We start from the raw sequence: 21,317 nt of genomic DNA, 5'->3' as shown, positions 1-21,317 counted from the left end.
ATTAAGGAAAGTGGCTGGGTGCACGCAAGGAAACGCTCTCGCATTTCGAACTAGAAGACGAAGATAGAAAGCAACGTTGGAATTTAGGTGACGCCAAGCTTGTATGAGTTAACGGGGTAGCAACAGTAATGAATGAAGCGCGCACGGCATTGTACCTCTCTCGGGCATGAATATGAGCGGCCGAAGCGATGTATGACGCTTGTCGAGAGAACAGGTGTACGCACATAGAAGTTACGACGCATAATTAAATGCGTCTAAGGCTTCAAAACCCCGAATGGGATAGCGGTGCATGCCCATCTTGTGGCATTAGCCGAAGGTTGGGTCATAACCAGTGGCCCAAAGATGGGGTAGAACAAATAGAAGAAATATAGGAAAACCAAACAAACCGTTGAATACCATGTGATCTGCATTAAGAGGCCTGAGGACTTTAGATATTTAGATTTAGATTTAAGCATGAGCCGACATCACATGCACAGGTTATTTCCTCGTAACTTGTCTGACTACGCAGAAGATAGGTGCCCTCACTGGTACTACTTGTCGGTCAACATTACAGACTATATAAATTGTCTATTCGGCGAGAAATGTTACTGCATACTTACATACACTAGGCCCCGGGGAGGTATAAAAAGAAAGCTTCGCTTTAAAGAAAGTCACAGTTTCGCCCGACAGGCGAAGTATTGATTGCGATAGCAAATTATTAGGCAGCTATACGAAGTAAGGTTAATCGTTTTATCATCTGCATAAACTTCTGTAAACATTCGCTTAGTAACTAAATTAACAAGCACGTTGCCGCGCGCGCAAAGGGAAACCCGAACACATCTCAGTCGATCACCGCGGACACTGGCAGTCATGACACTGGCAGTCGTGACGAAGAGCGCCAGTAGCGGCTACCGAATTGCCCTTCATGCTACCCCTCGCTTCAACGCGAGCTGTGCGCGAGAACACAGCGCACACAGCGAACACGAAGCCATCAGCTATATTCGGTCGCCTAGCCTTCGAACCCTGCGCAGATTGCCTCGAAGATATGATGCGCGCGGCCACGCTCAGCCGCCGCAGCTGGAGTAGAAGAGGACATGCGCACTAACCTGCCGCCTTCCCCCTCCCCTCCCCTGCTAGCAGGCCCATCTCTCCCATCCCTCCCATTGCGCGCCGAGAGAACAGCGCGCGCCCTCCCCGCCTTCCTCCTTAACGAGCGCGAGAAGACACCGCCACACCAAGCCAACATACTTCTCGGCTCTCCGTCGCAAGCTTTCGCTCGCACCTACATCATACGGCGCGCGACCGCGATGTTATCGCACCATGGACTTTATATGTAATATCACGGCGACGTCGACGGCGGTGACAAAGGCGGCCATTCGCCTGGAATGTCCATATATTTGTTATCGCAATAATATTCAGGGCACTCCGAGGTTCGCCGGCATTTTTCCAGTTTCGAATTTTAGGACGTTAATTTCATCTCTTGTAGCCTGTATAGCCGCGATCTCGCTAAATATCGAATCTGAGCTTATAAACTCAGGGGCGACGCTCAAGCAAGAGAAATCCTGATTTTGACATCATGTGTGGTCGTCCAGCGAAAACGAATCAGCGTGTCGCCATCTCTGACTCAGAAAACGACGCTTTGCGCACGTTCTTTCCAACGTAGGTGAACACTGCAAGAAACTCGTGTGGCTGCATCCATTCAGGTGCACAAATTGAAGACGCCATTACTGCAATACCGACTGGTTTACCGACTGCCATAAGATGCGAGATGATTAACCTGCGAAGTCGAATTTCGTTCAGTGCATAAATTTACGATTACAAAGGCATTGTTTTTATGCTAGATGTTCGCGTAAACATATACCTCTCTGTAAGAGGTTTACGCAAAATATGGAAATTCACAGATCCCATGTCAGCATCCCTTTAAAATGGAAGACACAGAGGAAGCCACCAGGGCGATACTGGCCTTCGTCTTCACTGTCGGACGCCTCGACCCAGTGGCCGGGCAGCAGGCCGGCTTCGCCGTATGCGTTGCACAGAGGAGCCACGAGGTGGTTGATGAAGGACTCCTGCAGCTTCGCCAGCTGCGGGTTGCAGCGGTCCATGAACGGCGACACCTGCATCCCCAGCGTCGCTTCTTCGTCGCCCTGTTTGGAGAAACGAGAACATTGACCCAAAGTCAAGATTTAATTAATTAATTAATTAATTAATTAATTATTATTGAGTTATTTATGGGTGCTGGTGGCAAAGAAATGTGGCAAAATTCGCCTCTGACGACGACCTACGAGAATTCGATAGCAGTTGGGCTTTAAATTGCGTTATGGCAACGATTCCTAAGGTTGTGCATGCCTATTGTGACTAGCTCAGCGTGAGTTGTGGCGGTTCTGACGCTTTGTGGATCAATCATGGTCCATGAGAGGGAATAGGGGAAGTTGTATGCTAAAGTAAGGAGTGCAGCTACCAAATTTTGTACACATCTCGATCGACCGCATCTCCTGACCTTGCGGCGGCTATTAAATCTGAGGCCTATAATTCGCATCACGAAAATAAAGATGTCATATTTTGCAATGCTACCTTCACTGTGACCGTGTAATAGTAACTTATGAACAAGGGCAGCAAGATAATACCGCAATCTTTTTGCGAGCAATGGATTGGATTGTTGTTGTGGGGTCCCGGCAGGTAACCCTTACTACCGCTGCGGGCTTCGTGATTCCAATACACTTAATGACGAGAATCGCTGTCTTTCTTACTTCACGTTGCAGCTACAGCTTTGAGGCTAGACATAGCTAGCCGGATTTCACAATGTAGGTAGGGATTCCGCAAATATATGCTGTGGCATTTATAAGAGTGGAACGAACGGAGGTGCGTGCCTGCTCGTAAAATTCCTCGGCTATCCTGTACGTCCACTGCACGTGGATGTCATGCCTCTTGCAAGGCCCGTTGATGTCGGCCAACTTGATGGCCATCTCCATGACCAGCAGCCGGTCAGTCTCGTTGTTCCAATCGATCCCCGGGGCATCTGTGTCATTTGCCTATAGAAAAAAAAACGACAATTATGAGAAGGACTAGATTCTCGTACGCACGTCAGCAACTATGCGAACAGCCGAGAACGGTGGAAGACACGGAAGTCAAGGTAGTCGAGTGTCTCAGTCAGAGGTTCTCTGTTCTTTTGCGTTCGCAAACAGCCAGCAAATTCAAATGCCTGCCAGTATCCACAACGGCAGGCTACATGATTGTCGACAGGACATTCCACTACAACAGGGAACTCCTAATCGAATTTCTAAATATGATTACGCCAGAACCATGAAATGAAACAAGAGCTACCAATAATGGCGACGTAGTCTTACTACAGTTAAACCTGCTTATAACTAACCTCCATATAACGAATTCCTGGATATAACGAAGTTTTTCTATTCGCCGCCGTTACTCCATAGAAGCACATTTATTTGAGACCTCTACGTAACGAAGTGGCAGCGGGATACACCCTCGAAATAACAAATTTTCCCCGCCGACAACCTAGAGATTTCGCCCCAAATTTTGTCATTTTTGCGCGAGCAGCAACCGGAAGCACCTTCTCCACCGCTACGGAATGCGAAGCGAGCGCACGTGTGCGAGACGGGCCTGCATCCCTAGACCCGGCGATCTTGCCGCCGCGGGCGTGACCTTTCCCCCTCCCTTCATTCAAACTTGATCCTGCCGCTTGCTGCAGCTGGCCTAGCCCGCCAAGCCGGCACTCTCCTTTTCGAGTTTATGTTGCCGACGCGCTGGTAGACGCTGTGACACATCACACTCGATGAGCGCGGACACGCGCTGTCAAACGCTGGCGGCGTGTGGAAGCGCCGCTGCAGAAGCGAGCGAAGTGACCTTCGTGCTGTTGTCTATCGCTTCAACGCAAACTGAGCGCCGAGAACACACAGCACGCACAAAGCTACGAGCCGCCGACGCACCTACACTGCCTAGAGTCTGCCCCAACGCAGATCGCTTTCAAGATACGGCCCGCGCGACCGCGCGCCGCCGCGCAGTACGCAGTTGATGCCAGAGTACAGTACAACGCCGCCCGTTATTCCTTCCCCCTCGCTCCCTCACCGGTGCCTCGAGCGCAACGGAAGAAGGCGCGCTTCCTCCCTGCTTTTGTTTCTTGCGCGCGCGAGATTTAGACGCGGTCGCCGGCTCCCCTCGCACGTTTTCACTCGCACATACAGCATACGGCGCGCGGCGACTGCGTTATCGCCCTTGGACTTTATACGGAACATCTATGAGCCAATTTTAGGGCCACAACGCGTCATAGACACCATCTTTAGATAGCAAATACGGATCTCAAGGGCCATACTTTTGCTGGCGGAAACCGAAAATACGTCATAGTTGTCGCCCCCGACACTTTGGGCGGCCAATGCCATCGTCAAGCCACCAAGCCAAGCGACATGAAAAGTCAAAATGGTCGCTCGGGCCGGCGCGGGGTGGCATTTCGAAACGTATGATGCGGGAACGGTCCCACAGTTGCGACGCAACAGCAGGGTTACCAATGCATTGGGTTCTATGAGAGCTGTGCCGGGAACGGCTGAAAACGACGTAACAGCCGGGAAAACGCAGCCCCAGGGAACGTAACAACGGGGTTCTACTGTAACACTATACGACGCTACGACGCCATCGTGACGCTCGCTCTTTGTTTCCCATGCCTCGCGCTTGTGCGAAACGACACGCGTCCACGCATTCAGTACCTGGTGTGACATTCCAAGGATGAGTGCTTCGACGAAAACGGAAAATGGGTGCGCGTTACAATCGAGGGCGCGTTTGAATCGAGTAAATACGGTAAGCGTTTCTTTTTCGAATTTTCGTGCCGAACCTGCATATAACGAAATCCTCTTTATAACGAAGTTTTGGGGGAATTTGTCAGTTTTTTTATATCCAGGTTTAACTGTATATGGAAGAATCTGGGCATTCTTACTCTTTAAGTTTGAGCGAGAAGTAAAGACAACAGCGCGTTGAATGAAAAATGCGGTGGTCCCTGTCAACTGATCGAACTAGCACTGTTGTAAAATGTGTACTTAGGCGATTCTTAGGCCATTACCCAAGTAGGGTATATGCAACATTTAATGAAATAACTGATGTCATTATGAGCATCAACATCATGGCAAGTAAAAGCAAGACAGCTGAACACAAACGACAGAAGACAGCACTAATTGGTACGAAAAGGCAACAGATACGATTTGCATACTTCGCGACTTTGTTGGCTCAGAATTTTAAAGAACACTACAAAATGAGGGCGTTGAAGAACAAATTATGAAATAACTTTCATGTGCATCAAAAAGGAAAAAAGAAGGCACTACACCGGAGAAGCAGGACGTGAATGTCTTATTGTTTATCAATTAAGACCATATATAACCGACGATGGCTGGTGAGAGTGCTGTACACATAGGATATTGAATAACATAGCTACAAAACCTGCTACATCTACAAAATGTAGGTCTACAAAGCTTGAAGTCACAAAAAGCATAACCACTTCTTTCAGTGGTGTATTGTTGTGGTGTATTAGGATGCTGAACAATATGAAATAGGAACAGGACAAAAAAGAGCGTCGCTCGCCAATTAAGATCATTAATCCCAAACAAGTTTTCGAAACGTAGTTGGGAGTGGTGCTCTTTGCTGTCGTGTTCTTATTTCACATTTGTTTGCGTCCTAATACACCAGAGGTCTGAACCAACTATCCCACTAACAAGTAGTGAAGCTGTCTTTGGTCCACTGGACGTGCGCACATGGCTTCTAAGCTTCACGAACTGTATCTGTGATCAGTTTTTTTTTTACATTTTAGTGTAGGGAAAAGGAAAGGTTATGTTAGACAGTGCGGTGGCTCACCTTAGCATTAAATTCGGCAAGGATCTCGAAATGCCTCTTGAGATCGGTGGCGAGAATGCACTCAATGACGAGGAAGCGAAACCGCTTGAACTCCGCCTTGTCCAAGTGTACGAGGAAATTAAAATTGGACTCGGACAGGAATAACGTCCACGCAGATGCTGCATGGTAGTTCTCCAGCACCGACCTGTCGTTGTACAATACGGCCTGCGAGAGACATGCGCAAGAATTAACTCGGCAGCGAGCAGCACCTTTGAAATCACGAACCACTGGGTTTGGCGGCTCCGAAAAGAAAAAAAAAATTGACGACGCTTAAGCTTCCCCTTTAAGAGTGGAAAGCGATAGCGTTATCGGGCCCCGTTCGCATTGCATTTTTCTTTATGAGTAGACTTCACTGCAGCACACAACGTGGGAAAGCCAGCTTACAAAAACCAAGCTTACGCCGATCCCCTTAAAGTCGGCTTCATAATAAACACAAATGCATTACTGAGAAGGCATCTTTACAGGAGCAGTATAAGCTGTGCCATATCAAAATGTGAAGGCTTTAGGACCTTTTTATTATTTTATTCTTTTGCTGTTGCCCCGAGGCGCGCGCGTGTCCAAAACGCATTAGGAAGATTAAGTTCCAGTTTGACCTGCCGAGGAGGCGAGCGCTATCTGGATGGTGTTCTTGCAAGTAATCTACCTGGGCGCGCCGCCATTTAAGGTAGAAATGCTGGAAAAGAGGTTTGTGTTTTAGGTTCCTGGTAACATAATTATGTTTTCTCGTACATTAAAATTAGAATCCGACGCTATCATGCCTGCATGTTATAGTTAAGTCGTCCTTTACGATTTTTCTGACAGATATTACTTTCAGAAATTTAGTTTTCTTCACTAACGCTCCTGCGCCACGTGGAGGGCCTACGTGGTGGGGGTGGTTCGGGATGATTTTCTGCGCCACGAACGCTGGCGCTTACGCCGACACCAACGCCGGATTTTCTGCGACACGGGGCCCTTAACGCTGCCCCGTTCAGAAATGCTCGGAGATTCCAGAGAAATACGCGTGTTATGTGAGGTAGGAGCGCCATATTAACCTCTGATTCGAATGTTGGGTTTCTAAATACGTCTATTAGAAGGAAGCCAGGGTCTATGTAATACAGCGATTCCTTCCACTCGATTCTACGCTGATCCTATATCTGATCTTATTGATAACGCAGGCGAAATAGGGTTCTGACGACTAACGGAGAGCAAAAAGGAGTGGCATTAGAATAGAATTTGTTACATTAGCATGGCCAGGAAGTCTCTTGCTAATACATCATGACTCCAGGGAGCTCCGAAGTACTCTGGAGTGCAGGAGAACTCTGTAGCGGTCAGGAGGTTTAATGATATGTAATCATCTTCGTTATCATTAACATCATGCTCATTCAGGCCCCTTTCGATCGAAGACCTCTCTCAGCGATCTGACGTTATATCTGTCATGCGTCAGACGCCTGCACACTATGCCTGACCATCTCCAAATTCCACCACTTTATCTCATGCTTAGCCGAGCGCGCCCGCATTTCCCTACCCAGACTCCAGAAGGGCATCCCTTATTTGTTCTTGGGATTGCATGACCTGACAAATTTCAGTTCTTTCTTTTGATATAAAACAGGACACCAGCTACCCATTGTTGCTACCTGGACCCTCGTATTCCTATATATTTTTTTACGCTGCGCCGGCCATTTTCGTATCCACGGCTCACTGCGTGGTTCTCAGCTTGCACTCAAGCTTCTAAATTATCGTCCAACTATATTGACACTTATTACTCGTATAAGCAGCGCTTGTCTCAAACTTTAGTAGCGAGTTCACGTATGTACTGTCAGCTTCATTTCGTCCATCCAAGCTGCTTAGCACCCACATTTCAAGTTTATAAAAGAGGTAACGTTTTTCTTCTTGCATATGTGACACTGTCGGTAGCCGCAAAGCCTCCTTACCTGTGGTGCGTACGTGGAGACCAAAAAGGCGTTCGTCCTGCCAGGATGGTCATAGTCGTGCATGGCGGCTGCTGTATAGAGGGCCATCAGTTCTAACGCCGGAAAGTTGGCTCCCATGATGCCATAAGTTTCTTCTGTAGACGAGAGAAACACAATTGTGCACGTCGATTGATGTCACACATGAAAGCGTTAGAACTTTTTTTTTATCTTCGCGCATCTCCAGCTGCGACGGCACAGACCAGGGAGAACCTAAATCCACGAATGCCGAAGTTAAATTTAGATGGCGCTGAGGACTGAGCGCAAACAAAAGAATGAAGTCACTACCAAGAAGAAAAAAACACTATTGAAAGGGTCACTCTGAGCTTACACAAGTTCGAAGTAAACTTTCTTATTGACCTCCATGCATTTTCCTCCTCTTATCTACCTTGCCGATCATTAACATTATATGCTTTGTCTACTACCTGATAGGAAGACTCGTCACAGCCTAATGCTCCCGGACCAACTTCTGTACGTTCATAATGTATACACCTTAGAAACCCAATAAAACGTGATTCTGAACGCGAGGTGAGAAAAAGCAGCCATTCTTACAGCCAGAAGCCAAGTCTGGGATTGACCCAGTAACATTTTTTATTAAACCAGGGGAGTGTGTCCGGTATTGAAAGGCATCGCCTCAAGAAATATTTCCGGCCAGGACAATGTTATTGAATGTGCCTTCTGCGAACGGAGATGTAGGCGATCTGATGCAGGTGCTGCCAATACCTCAAGACTTTGCCTCCATTCGTGTTTTTCGCACTGCGCTCGAAGGTGTGCGCCGCGTTTGTTACGTGAAGCAGTACTCGACATGTTACGCCCACCGTCCTTCTGAGTTCCAGAAAGACGATGCCAACGATATTCATGATTCAGTGACTGTAATTATGAGTGCGGGGAAGTCTGCCATCGGCGCTGTGCTTCGCATACAAATATTAATCGGGCAGATTATGAGGGATAACCCAACTTGTCCCGGTGACGCTCAACAGCTTGAACTGCATGGGTTAGGGAACGGGTATCGCCTAATCTTTATGCGCGTGGATGCTATAGACATCTTGATTAACGGTCAGCAGTGCTAAACCTGACCAGGCCGGAATCGCTTACGGTAGTACAAATTTATAATAAATGAATATTGATCCGAATCTGTGAACCAAGACCTGCAGGGACGTCGCTGCAGACTACGGTAATGATGCATTCTAATTTGCAGGAAGGAATATATAACGCGAGTCGGAAGCTCAAAATGCGGAACTCATGAAAAGGTTGCACTTACAGCCGAGATAAATGGACTCTGGTAGCAAAGGATTAGAATATTACACGATGCTAGCCTCGTAATTTCGTGGGCAGTATAAACTGCACTAAATATTCGCTTACAAGAAAACAGGTGTGTTCTCAAGCGCCCGAAAACAGAAACGTGTAAACAGAGCTCACTCGATAACGGCGAGCACTCGCGGTCCGAACGCTGGCACGGTGAGGAACGCGGGCACCGTAGAACGCGTGTGTTTGTCCCATAGCGAACGTTCCGTGCTGCCTCTATCTTTACCATTTCCCTGTGCCGCGTCTCGGAAGCTCAGAACACGGAACCTCCAAACATTGTGCGCTTGGCCCACACATGTGCCATCGCACTAGAGACAGCACGGCGATGGAGACGGCGCGAACACACCTCGCGTGTCCGTATAATTTCTTTCGCAATATTAGTAGACAAGGAAGGAGCAGGAGGAGGAGAGAAAGAGAGAAGGCAGGGATGTTAACCAGAAATGCGTCTGGTTGACTACCCTACTCTGGGGGACGGGAAAGGGGGAATAGAAAGATAAGATTGAGCGAGGAGGGGGTGGGAGGAGGAAGGACACGGTGAGCTCGCGCACGCACGCGGAGGGCGGCATGAGCAAGTCAAAAGCGTTCACTTAGGCCACTCGCCCTCAAGAAAGACAACAGTGAATTCACAGCTTTGTGGGCTGACGAGCGATGGAGACGGTCTTTAAGTAGCGCCTGCACGCACAACGGCCGATCGTCCAGTCGTCGCAATTAGTAGACAAGAGTGTAACAGTCTGTAGGAGCACAAACACTTAGGAATAAAATGCATAAAACGTTAAAAGATTACAATAACACCTACTACTTGAACGTGAAATTGAATGAATATAAGTGATGGTCATAGTGCCCATAAGAGATGTGATACTCGAAAATCAAATGAACACATGAATGTTTACAAAATTGAGCATCACGGGAGGGCGATTGAAAAATTTGGTCTTAACTACAGGGTGCACTCAAATGCTCTCGAGTTCCAGAATTTTTACTGAACGTTCCCCAATAAAGCCGTTCTCGAATCGTATAACCGTCAAATGACCCTGGTATTGCCAAGGATTCTTAAACCTTCTTGGATAAGGACCGTGGTGGTCGAGTTCTCTCATAAAAAAAAGTAATCAGATGACTTTGAGAATTCCTCTTTCCAGGCAAATCAAGTCGCCGCGAACCAAGCAGTCTTTTTTCAAATAGACCGTTCCTAGCGACCGCTGCGCTTGACTCACGAATAGGCGTCACCTGCTAGGAAGTTTCCGGCCGTCTTGTGTAGCGGTGAGTCCGTGGTGTCCGGCACCACTTGTGTAAAACCAGGAATGGCTTGCGACGTCAGGTAGTACACCCCGTGGAGGACGTCCGCGGCGTGCATTCGATTGTGATCTGACACAGACACGGAAAGTGAAAGCAAGGAAAGAATCGGTTAAACTGGAAAATCCTCGAAACGACTAAAAGAGCAGTAGCGTGACGTCCGCATAATATCCATCATGCGTCCGACGCCACAGCGGAGCACGCACACAAGTGCAGTTATGTCTCCGTGAATATAAGTTTTTTTTTTTTCAGTCAGTTGATACATGCTCCTAAACAGGAAGAAAAAACGAGCACAAAAAACGCAGCAAAACAAAAAAGAAAATGTCACAGTTTCGCCCTAAGGGCGAAGCAATGAATGCGATAGCAACACAGTTAAAGAGAAACTGAGACGTCCACCCAAATGTAGCAATTCGCTACTATGGAAACCCAACCGGGTTCCTCGAAAGAAAGCCTCGCAGTTGAAGAAAAATTCGTCCTGGTCCGGGACTCGAACCCGGGACCACCGCCTTTCCGGGGCAGCCGCTCTACCATCTGAGCTAACCAGGCGGCTAGCAGATGGCAGGGCGAAGTCGAATTTGTCGACAACTCGAAGCAAAGGCAAGTATATGGTGTAATAGTTCAGCGGAAATCCGCTAGGTGGAGATAAGTAATTAAAGAGAAACTGAGACGTCCACCCAAATGTAGCAATTCGCTACTATGGAAACCCAACCGGGTTCCTCGAAAGAAAGCCTCGCAGTTGAAGAAAAATTCGTCCTGGTCCGGGACTCGAACCCGGGACCACCGCCTTTCCGGGGCAGCCGCTCTACCATCTGAGCTAACCAGGCGGCTAGCAGATGGCAGGGCGAAGTCGAATTTGTCGACAACTCGAAGCAAAGGCAAGTATATGGTGTAATAGTTCAGCGGAAATCCGCTAGGTGGAGATAAGTAATTAAAGAGAAACTGAGACGTCCACCCAAATGTAGCAATTCGCTACTATGGAAACCCAACCGGGTTCCTCGAAAGAAAGCCTCGCAGTTGAAGAAAAATTCGTCCTGGTCCGGGACTCGAACCCGGGACCACCGCCTTTCCGGGGCAGCCGCTCTACCATCTGAGCTAACCAGGCGGCTAGCAGATGGCAGGGCGAAGTCGAATTTGTCGACAACTCGAAGCAAAGGCAAGTATATGGTGTAATAGTTCAGCGGAAATCCGCTAGGTGGAGATAAGTAATTAAAGAGAAACTGAGACGTCCACCCAAATGTAGCAATTCGCTACTATGGAAACCCAACCGGGTTCCTCGAAAGAAAGCCTCGCAGTTGAAGAAAAATTCGTCCTGGTCCGGGACTCGAACCCGGGACCACCGCCTTTCCGGGGCAGCCGCTCTACCATCTGAGCTAACCAGGCGGCTAGCAGATGGCAGGGCGAAGTCGAATTTGTCGACAACTCGAAGCAAAGGCAAGTATATGGTGTAATAGTTCAGCGGAAATCCGCTAGGTGGAGATAAGTAATTAAAGAGAAACTGAGACGTCCACCCAAATTACTTATCTCCACCTAGCGGATTTCCGCTGAACTATTACACCACGATAGCAACACAGCAATGTCATACGAAGTAAGGTGAGCGGCTTTGGTAGCAACAACACGCAGAACTGTTGTCGACGCCATCGGCGTTTTGCCCGCGTTAGCTCAAAATGCGTGCGGCGTTGGTGACTGTTGCTGGAGCCTCTGATATAAATAGGCACTTGGTGCCGCAGCTAAACGTCGCCTCCCTTCCCTCCCCCTCCCCCACGGCCTCTCGCGCGTCCGAAGAAGGCGCGTTTGCTCTACATACATGGTGATTGTAAAGGAGAAAAGAGACGCCTACTTCTGCAGCCCTTAAGCGAGCACGGCGCAGAACGCGCGTTTGTTCTCCGCCGTGCGTTCACTCCCCGTGAAAGACGCGCCCCTCGCGCCCTTTCACTCGCACATACAGCGTTCGGCGCGCGGCGACGATTTCATCTCCAAATGACGTCATACGGAACCTCACGGCGACGGCGACGGCGACGGCGACGGCGACGCCGACGGCAGAAATCTGCTTTTGAGTGTCCATATAATTGCTATCGCAATAAAAAAGTCACAGCGACGTTTCACTTCGTGAACGCGTGCTACGTGCAAGCGTATGGACGCCGCAAACATGCACAGCGAACACCGCGGCGTCGACGCACAAACGGAAGGGGCGCGAACGCGGCGATTCTCTTCTCCACTTCCGGGCGCCTTCCGCCTTCTGCACTCGCTTCCCCCGCGCATTCGAACATAATCTCGCCCATTTGACAGACGGGGCATCTACGCTTTCGCGTAAAAGACGACAGGAATAGGGCTCACCAATTCCTAGTTCTTTATTCTAGAAGTCACACAAAGATGTGCCACTTTGCTGCCATTCAGACAAGCGGACATGCAATGGTGAATTATCAGCACACGTGGAACTGAAAGTGTCCCTTAACTAAATCCCGCTCGATTTTTTTTTTGGGTGGATTGGCGGATGTGTCACTAATGCATTGCGGAACACTTCGCCGAATGCGAAAAGCCTCAACACTGAAAACGTAGACACGTTCTGTGTAACTGGTGGCACCACTTTGCGACGGTGACGTCATCTAGCGCGCACGGAAGTAATATACCTGTTGGCTGGTGCAAAGGCGTCAGCAGCAACATCGGCTAGTGTATAGTGTAATTGATGACGCTACACAAGGATGTTTCTAATGTATTGTGCTTTACCAAAGCGCGACAAGATGGCGTTGCCAACATCACTGCTGCAGTCGACGTACCCGACCTTCCGGTATGCCGTAAAATATAAGACGTTTTGTGGGCAGGCGTAAACTCTATCGTTTACAATCTCATACGCAGAAAGAAAACTGAAATACACAAGTGCGGTTGACTGTTATCGCTCTCCCCTGCACGTTTTTCGGATTCCACCTTTATTCTGACCACAATTTTACAGATAAGAGAACATAAAAAGTGCCACTTGAACCCAACTTTGAACCAGTTGAGAAAGACAAACTAGGTCTTTCTCACTAGGACAAACAAGGCTACATTTTCACAACACCGCTACCGTAGCCAACGTCCTCAAAGATAAGGCAAGATAAGAACAAGTGCTCTGATACTCACATGGTTTTTCTCTATAACCACTCTCGAGTGCGTGGAAGTAATGGAGAAACTCGGGCTCCGGGATTTTGAAGGCATCGAACAGACCAACTTCTAAAAATACGCGATAACACATCTGAAAATAAAGAAAGATCATCCATGAGATCCCATATCCCCAGACACACCTCTGTTAAGTCGATCAGCACTTCTCTCGGCATTCGTAACTCGTTTAAGATGTTCACTGTCTTAAGTGTATGTAATCAGCTTGGTTGCCACAAGTTATCTCGAATTGTATAATATGAAGGGGATGCGTATTTTTACTTTGTCAGTGGGAACATGGCAACTAACGCGTTTCAGCGGGCACGATCGAGGTTCCTGCCGTACAGTACCGATAAATGTGACAGGTAATATCTTGATTTGCACTTTAAGACCGTCGAATGCCTTTATCACTGAAATCAAGAAAGGACACGGATTCTTCCACAGAGTTATTTGGCGACTGTCAGTGACTGATGCCTCAGATTGCACTTCTATTGCTCTGTGAAGTGTTTTTCAGTTTGTTGAATACTTGTCTAAACACGCCAAGCTGTGGGATCCTACGGAACCGAGTTTGAGTACAATGCTGTAGTTTTAACGCTCGAAACCGTTACTGTGCGCAAAATAAGAGAGCTAAGGAGATAAAATTTCGCAGAAAGAAATTTGATGTAGAGGCCAATCGACTGCTAAAAGGTGATAGAGACAAACATTTTCGGACATGAGAAGGGCGATCCATGGCAGTGTACACGTGGCTTTCAACAAAACAGTCACTACCAGCGTTTCCCCCAAAAGATAGTTAGGTCTGTGTCCTTTTTTTTCCCTATCTAGGTCACTCTTAAAAAGCGTCAACATCAATAAACGCCAGTCAACGCGATTGGAACTGCGCGTAGCAATCGCAAGGAATAGACCCGTGCTACCGGACATGCTCTGCCCCAAACTGGCACGTAGCTGAGCACTCGGGGAAATGGGGCTCGCTCACAGACCTTGCTGAGTATGGTGTCCGGATTTAGCCTGTTGAGATCAAATATAGGGTAGTCCCACTCGGCTATCCGGCCCAGCAGTGGGTCGCGGACGATTTCGTCGGGCAGGAAGAGGGTGTCCCCCACGTAGAGGCCACCCCCTTCGTCGCGGTCGACGTCCCCCTCGTTCCCCGATCCCGAGTCCTGCGATGCGGTAAGAGAAACAGAGAACAACATGGAATCACTGAACGTTGTGCAAGTCAGTAAGGCTTCGTGGTACTGAAAGGCAGGCGTGCCAAGTCGGACACAAGAAGAAACGAAATGAACAACACAAACGCCGACTATCAACTCAAAAGTCCGACAGTGGCGGAAAAGAAGGAATGTCTAAACCTTACCTGCGCATGCTCAAGGAAAGGCAGCGCCTACCCCGCCAATAGTGCAGTCGTGTGGGCACTCCCGAAAGATGAATGTTCAAGCATAAAAATTGTTCTTTGATGATAATTCAAGATAATTCTTCTGGGCAAGATAATCGAACGCTGACTTGCGCACGTGATAAAACTAATAATGATGTGCCATGCGTCGACCATAAGGTGCACTTGTTTGTTTTTATGTCTGATCTGGACTATACTGTCCTGCAAATTTTGCAGTACAATCGCAATCTCAGGAGTGTAAGGAAATGTTAGACGATGTTCCACCAGTCAACGAATGTTTGTGCTCGACTTCTGATTGATGCCGTGTTTTCACGCCTGCCTTTCAGTACTGCATGAACAAAGAACGCCACAGGGAGATAGCGATATTACAGCTGGCTCATGTGTTGGGTCACTTCTTTTCAATCGGTGCGGAAGGCATCGCGCAATTCAAGAATTCAACTGATGGAGCAGAGCATGACAATGTGCCACACTACAACATATTGCTTATTGTTCACTGTTTTATCGGAACACCGACAAGAAAATCTTGCTGAATATTATTAACCAAAGATATATGCTGCACAAATCAAACCTAGGCCTTCCTGTCCCATACACTCCTACCTCTGCAAGCGGTTGTGTACACGCCGGCACAATTGTCGGATTTTCCTGAAAGAGCGCTCTTTCTCACCCTTCCTCTACACAGACAAATGTACCGAGATACGCGAGGCATGCTATAAAATACTGAAGCACCACGGAAATGATCTCCCTGTGTCTGTATTCGTATTGAAAAATACAGGTAGATGGCCAATCACGGTGCTCTTGTGAATTGATGCAGTGAAATATCATTACACAACGCACGACCCGCCTCGTACGCACGCTGACGTGTGGCAGTCTTTACTCGAAGTGTAAAACAAGTTTACGGTATAGTTAAAACGTGGTGACTGCCGCGGTTCTCGCGAGTGCTTGTGTTGACGCCGGCGCCAACACCGGATTTTCGGCGACACGGGGCCTGTAAGCCTGCTGCTAGAAAAGAACGAGTTTTGTCTTTAATTATAGATCGGCAAGCTTGAAACCGGCATTTTGCACGCTTTTCATCCTGTTGAAGGGAACGGCTGCAGAGGAAAGCTTAAGAGACGGCTAGCGTATTTGGTCAATGCTCCTTGCTTGACAGGCAAAACACAATGGGATAATTGGTCGGCGGCGGATGCATGTCGCGTTGACGGCGCCGAGGTGAGCAGGCGCACGGCTCATGACACTGCCAGATTAAAACCGGCACGTGGATGGGCGATTTGTGGCAGCAAGGCGTGACGCGTCAACGACTCTTGCCGGTTGTGGCGCACGGTTCAGAAATTCATTCAGAGACACGCTTTCAAGTGGTTTCAAACGTGACGGACGCGATTACAGCTGACCAGATGTACTTGCGGACCGACTGGCTCTGAGAAATGACGGGGCGGCACATGACGACGGAAGACCGTTGCCAATCGGCCGTCGCGAAAGGCTTCTTCGAGCAAGCATTTACTGAATAGGGGTACGTGAGCCCAAAGTGTCGGTCGCCACGTTTCATTGACAAAGGACCCGTAGCTACTACGGTATCGGTTTTTCGTATAGGTACGAGCGGAGAAGGGGTCACAGCAAAGGTCAATCGCTGCAGCTTCCAGGTGCCGCCTGTTCTTTAGATTTTATTGAGCCCATTGTGCTGGGCGCTGTGGCTTTCCCAGGGAGCACGCATGCTATGCACCTGTCACCCCCCCCCCCCCCCCCCTTTCTTGGAACGTGGTTGTTATTTGTATGTTGTTTTGGGGGATAGTGAGAATGATACCGTAAAAGGCGGTAGAGGAAAGGGCGCTTGGAAGAAGCGCAATGCTGGAAGCACCGGCACAGGATTCGTGATTGGTGCGTCGGCGGACCACTGACAGCCACTCGTGGGCAATTGGGTGGTAAATGCTTGGGGCGGGGCACCGAAGGGTTGAAAACGTGGCCCCGCTGCCCCGTCCAAACGTTCTGGACAAACTTCGGTGCTATGCACCATCGACTATGTCGTTATAGGGTCGCCCTATGTGTACCAGTTCCGTCTATTATGTGTACTTGTAACTTCATGTAAAGTCTTGTAAATAATTGTAAATAGAAAGTTTTTCTTTTCTCTCGTCATCTGTGTCTACTTCGATCAAGCAGAAGCATCCAGCGAACCAGTCGCCGCTATCGCTAGCGGCAGTATACATCCTCTACTTGCGTAAACCGGCTCTGGCGGTGCGTCTCGGACGCCCAAGTAGAAGAGTGGTAAAGAAGAACCTGAACTTTACTGGGCCCTTAACGCTGTCGCGTTAAAAATTGGACACAGCCAATAATCTTGTCTGTTAAAGGAATGCACACCAGTATAGAATTGTTTTTTTTCTTTTTTTTTTTGTGCGTCTCCACTGGATGCGACCACAGCGCCGCCGAGTATTCATGCCATAATACTCAGCAACTTGCCTATAAAATCAAAACCTCGGAGATCTACAGCACCGGCGAGGCGCCACGAATCTCGAAGGCTACAATAAAGCGCGCTTCTCGCCACATTCCTAAGGGCTCATGAGCAGGCGCTCCGGTAGGTTCACACCAAACCCGGCGTTCTAAGTCATGGACCCCGAGACTTCCAACGCACGTAATGCTCTACGAATCTCGGAGGTCATACTGAAGCGCGCATACTGTCGCTTTCGTTGTACTGTTAAACTAACCTGCCGAGAACGACAAAGCCGCCTTCGACGAAGATAGGTCCTCCAATCGAAACATTGGCCACCCTTTCTGAAGCACTTTATCCCTGTTTGTCACTTTTATATATGTAACTTTTATACATAGCGTGCTACTCCATCTGTCGGCCCCCTTCTTGATTTTGGATTCCCACTGTTCCTAGTTATTTCGAGCGCCTGAACGAGCGGCGATTAGAAAACCGAAAGAGATGTAGGTAGGTGGGCATATTACCTCGTCCCCTTTGGCACCAGTGGCGTCCTCGAGGCGTCTCTCGCGGGGCCTTGCCGCTAGCGTCGCGCCCACCCGAGCCCCGCAGAGTCCGCACCGAACGGGTCCCGCCGTCGTCGCTGCCGTTGTAGCCGTTGCCACCGCGGCCGTCGCCTGCTGCGGCGACCTCAGTGCACCCTCTGCGATGTACACAGAAAGGAGGAATGAATACGGGCGTTTTAGCACGACGATATTGTCTCGCCTTCTTCTCTTGTTGAAACAGTATCGTTGCAAGAGGAAGTGCCCGAGTTACAAAACTGTCAAGGGGACCCCCTCCAGAAAACATTGACGACACAAGAATAAACACATTTTGGCAACGAAGCAATGAGAGGACAGTAATAGAAGACGAGTTCTCCAGTAATTATGAACAATAAACAAACAGAAATGTCGTTCTTGAGTCAGTTTCGGCTTATCAAGGCTAGCAATACACGACTAGCAATACACTAGCCTCACGAAACGGCTCATGTTTTATACTCTATAGTAGTAATTTATAAATTAATCTGAACCCAGAATTTATTTTTATTGACCCTTAATAAATGAATGAATGAATGAATGAATGAATGAAGCAAGCAAGGAAGTAAGGAAAGAAGCCTGGAAGGGAGGGACGCGGGTAGGCAGGAAAGACGGTAAAAAAAAAAAAAAAACATGTCGCAGTTCCGTCTGAAAGGCGAAGCGTCGATTGCGATAGCAAATTAGAAGACAGCTATACGAAGTAAGCATATTAGTTTTATCGGCCGTATAAACTTCAATACATTCGCCTACTAACTAAATTAACAAGCACGGTGTCACGCTCGCACAGGTAAATGAACACACTTCGCTGGATGACCGCGGAAACTCGCTGTCAGGAAGCGCGGCAGCAGGAACGAGGGAATTGACCTTCTTACTGTCTCTCGCTTCAACGCGAACTAAACGTCGAAAGCACAACGCATACGGAGCTACCGGCACTGGACGTACTTTGTCCACGTCACAGATCGATATCAATATACGGTGCCTGCGCGGCAAGCAGCAGCAGCCGGAGTAGAACCCCCCGGCACGTTTACGCCCCGGCGCCTTTCTCCCTCGCGCGCGAGATTGAGCCGCGATCGTCGGCTGACCCTCGCAAGCGTTCATTCGCACATACAGTGTCCGGCGCGCGGCGACGATGCTATCGTGTTGGAACTTTATACGGAACATCACGGCGACGGCGACGACAGAAATGCGCTTGGAGTGTCCATATAATTGCTGTCGCAATAAAAAGGAAAAATGCAAGGAGGGCACTGTGGGCTACTATACACACATATATAAAATACGCGGCTTTATATTAGCGGCCATTAGAGACGCCACCGTGGATCGAGCACGTGGCGCGAGTTCCTCCTCATCAACCAACCAGTCCCCGCTGGCTCAAGGTCGAGCTTGAGCCGGACAGGTCAGTGAGAAAAGCAGAAAGGCAGGCCACGGGGTTCAACGATCCAGTTCTCATTGGCTCAAGCTCCCGTGATCGACAGCTCAGTGAGAAAGGAAACAAAGAAAAAAGAGCAAAAGAAGAAAGTAATGCATGAATGAATGAAGGAAGAAAAGAAGAAATGAGCGCCGCCAACAACACCCCGCTATAGCCTTCGTCAACCTTACCCAGCACGTTGGGCCCGCTCGCCGGGTCGTTGGTGTCCGACCCGCTGGGCGAGTCGTTGCTGGAGTCGTAGTCGGACGTGTGCAGCCGGCGCACCGAAGGCAACGTGGCCTGCTGCTGCTGCTGGTCCGCCGAGGCGGCGGCCTCGCCCGCCGCCGCGCCGGGCGTCGTCCCGGCGGCCAGGCTCAGCGGGTGGAGGCTGCACACCGTCTTGCGCTCGCGCACGCCTCGCCGGGAAAGCGCCGACGATGGGATGGCCGTCGTCGAGAACGAGCGGCCCTTCGGCTGCAGCACCGACGACGGAGCGCCGGACGCCGGGCCGCGAGCCGACGAACCGCTGCGAGAGAAAAGACAAGCGGAAGGAGAGAACATGACGAGGAAGGAAGACGGTGGGGAAGTCATCAAGAGATAGGACTTTAATGGGAGAAGGGCGGGCAGGTCGGCCTGGATGACGTGCGACTCTAGCCTGCCACTACACGTTGCAGAAGAGGCTTGGGAGAACGATATATACAGAATAGGAGAGACGAGGCATAAACATCAAGTTGGATACCCTACGCAGTGCGAGAGGAAGAAGGAAATATAAAGATAAGCCAGCGGAGTTGATCAGGCTTTAAAAGAAAAGCCGCGAATTCTGAAATCGGCTTAATTGGTGCACTGCATTCACTGCAACTGGTGAACTGCGTAACTGGTGCACTGCATTGATCTACAGGAACCTGTCTTCACACACGTGGAATACGATCAGAGGAAGATTTTCGAAGTGACGAGATGGGATGGCTAAAAAGTCAAGTCGGGGATACATCGCATTGCACGGGCGGCGAGAAGCCAACGGAGTAGACGACCTGCTTAGACGAGTGGCCCGGTATTCATAAACGGGCCTGGGCAGGACCACTGCACTTGCATATAGTTTGCGTTTCAAGGACGACAGAAGTTATTACTCTTGATCGCTGCTTTCAAGTATATTTTCACTTCGTCTTCTAACGGCCCTGATGCTTCTCAAGGACGACAAAGGCATCTAGCTCCTACTCCGCAGGTAGTGAAAAGGCCGGCGTCGTTACCCCGGTGAATAATCCTTGAACTTTCCACTTTCGTAAGTAATAGCTAAGGGCGGGAGTCATCGAGAGGGCAAAGAACTCGCCAGCGGTGTATCACGGATGGTGAAAGTTCCAGCATCTTAACGACGAAAGTAAAAGAGAAGGCTAAAGTTCCCAGTGCAAGTTACCAGACCACCGCGGAAGCTCGTCACGCACCTGAAAACTGTTGGCGGCTCGAACGAGCGTTTAGAGCAAGCTATCCGTCTTCTCTACAAGCTAGTCTTCCGCCTCACGATGTAGAATTGGAGCACTCGCATCTTCTCATCCTTATGCCTGGTCACCGAGGGTTATTATCATAATCGAATCCGAGAACAAGCAAGCGAAGATGTTGCCAGGTACGAGGCGGGTCACATTACTAACAAACGGAGGAAGTTTCACGCGCGGACTCGTATTGTACATCGTCTTTGTCCACTAGAGCTGTATCTTGGCGTAATCTCCCTCGAACAGAGAGATAGAGAGAAATAGAAGAGAGAAGAGGCCGGGAGATCCACCAGACACACGTTCGGTTTGCTACCCTGCACTGGGGAAGGAGGTATAGGGTTGAAAATAGAGAGGAGATAGAGGCAGCATAGTTTCGCGCGCATCTGAAGGTCCCACGAACAAGATCCTAAGAAACGTGTTAGCTGAAGGCCCTTGCTTGACGTGAACGTCCTCATGTCCCGTTTTTTTATGGAAGCCGGCCTTCGCCACAGCGCCCCATCGATCTATCATCGCTAGGTGCAGTACACAAC

General features: G+C 49.1%; 1 protein-coding gene across 3 annotated transcripts in view; it reads right to left on the bottom strand.

Moving 5' to 3' along the window:
- Positions 1 to 21,317, bottom strand: part of LOC119464078 (cGMP-inhibited 3',5'-cyclic phosphodiesterase A) — a 376,751-nt gene that overhangs the window by 26,294 nt on the left and 329,140 nt on the right. For all 3 annotated transcript variants that reach the window (XM_049656481.1, XM_049656482.1, XM_037724903.2), the window contains 9 exons: positions 19,498 to 19,832; positions 17,854 to 18,029; positions 14,513 to 14,692; positions 13,521 to 13,632; positions 10,341 to 10,478; positions 7,779 to 7,912; positions 5,830 to 6,033; positions 2,847 to 3,008; positions 1,943 to 2,123 (listed from right to left, as the gene is read on the bottom strand). In XM_049656481.1, coding sequence (XP_049512438.1) covers positions 1,943 to 2,123; positions 2,847 to 3,008; positions 5,830 to 6,033; positions 7,779 to 7,912; positions 10,341 to 10,478; positions 13,521 to 13,632; positions 14,513 to 14,692; positions 17,854 to 18,029; positions 19,498 to 19,832 — 1,622 coding nt within the window. The remainder of the gene's footprint in view (positions 1 to 1,942; positions 2,124 to 2,846; positions 3,009 to 5,829; positions 6,034 to 7,778; positions 7,913 to 10,340; positions 10,479 to 13,520; positions 13,633 to 14,512; positions 14,693 to 17,853; positions 18,030 to 19,497; positions 19,833 to 21,317) is intronic.

This window comes from Dermacentor silvarum, chromosome 9, assembly GCF_013339745.2.
Source record: "Dermacentor silvarum isolate Dsil-2018 chromosome 9, BIME_Dsil_1.4, whole genome shotgun sequence".
Taxonomy (NCBI): domain Eukaryota; kingdom Metazoa; phylum Arthropoda; class Arachnida; order Ixodida; family Ixodidae; genus Dermacentor; species Dermacentor silvarum.
The sequence above is the reverse complement of the archived record's forward strand: the minus strand, read 5'-3'. Positions and strand labels throughout refer to the sequence as shown.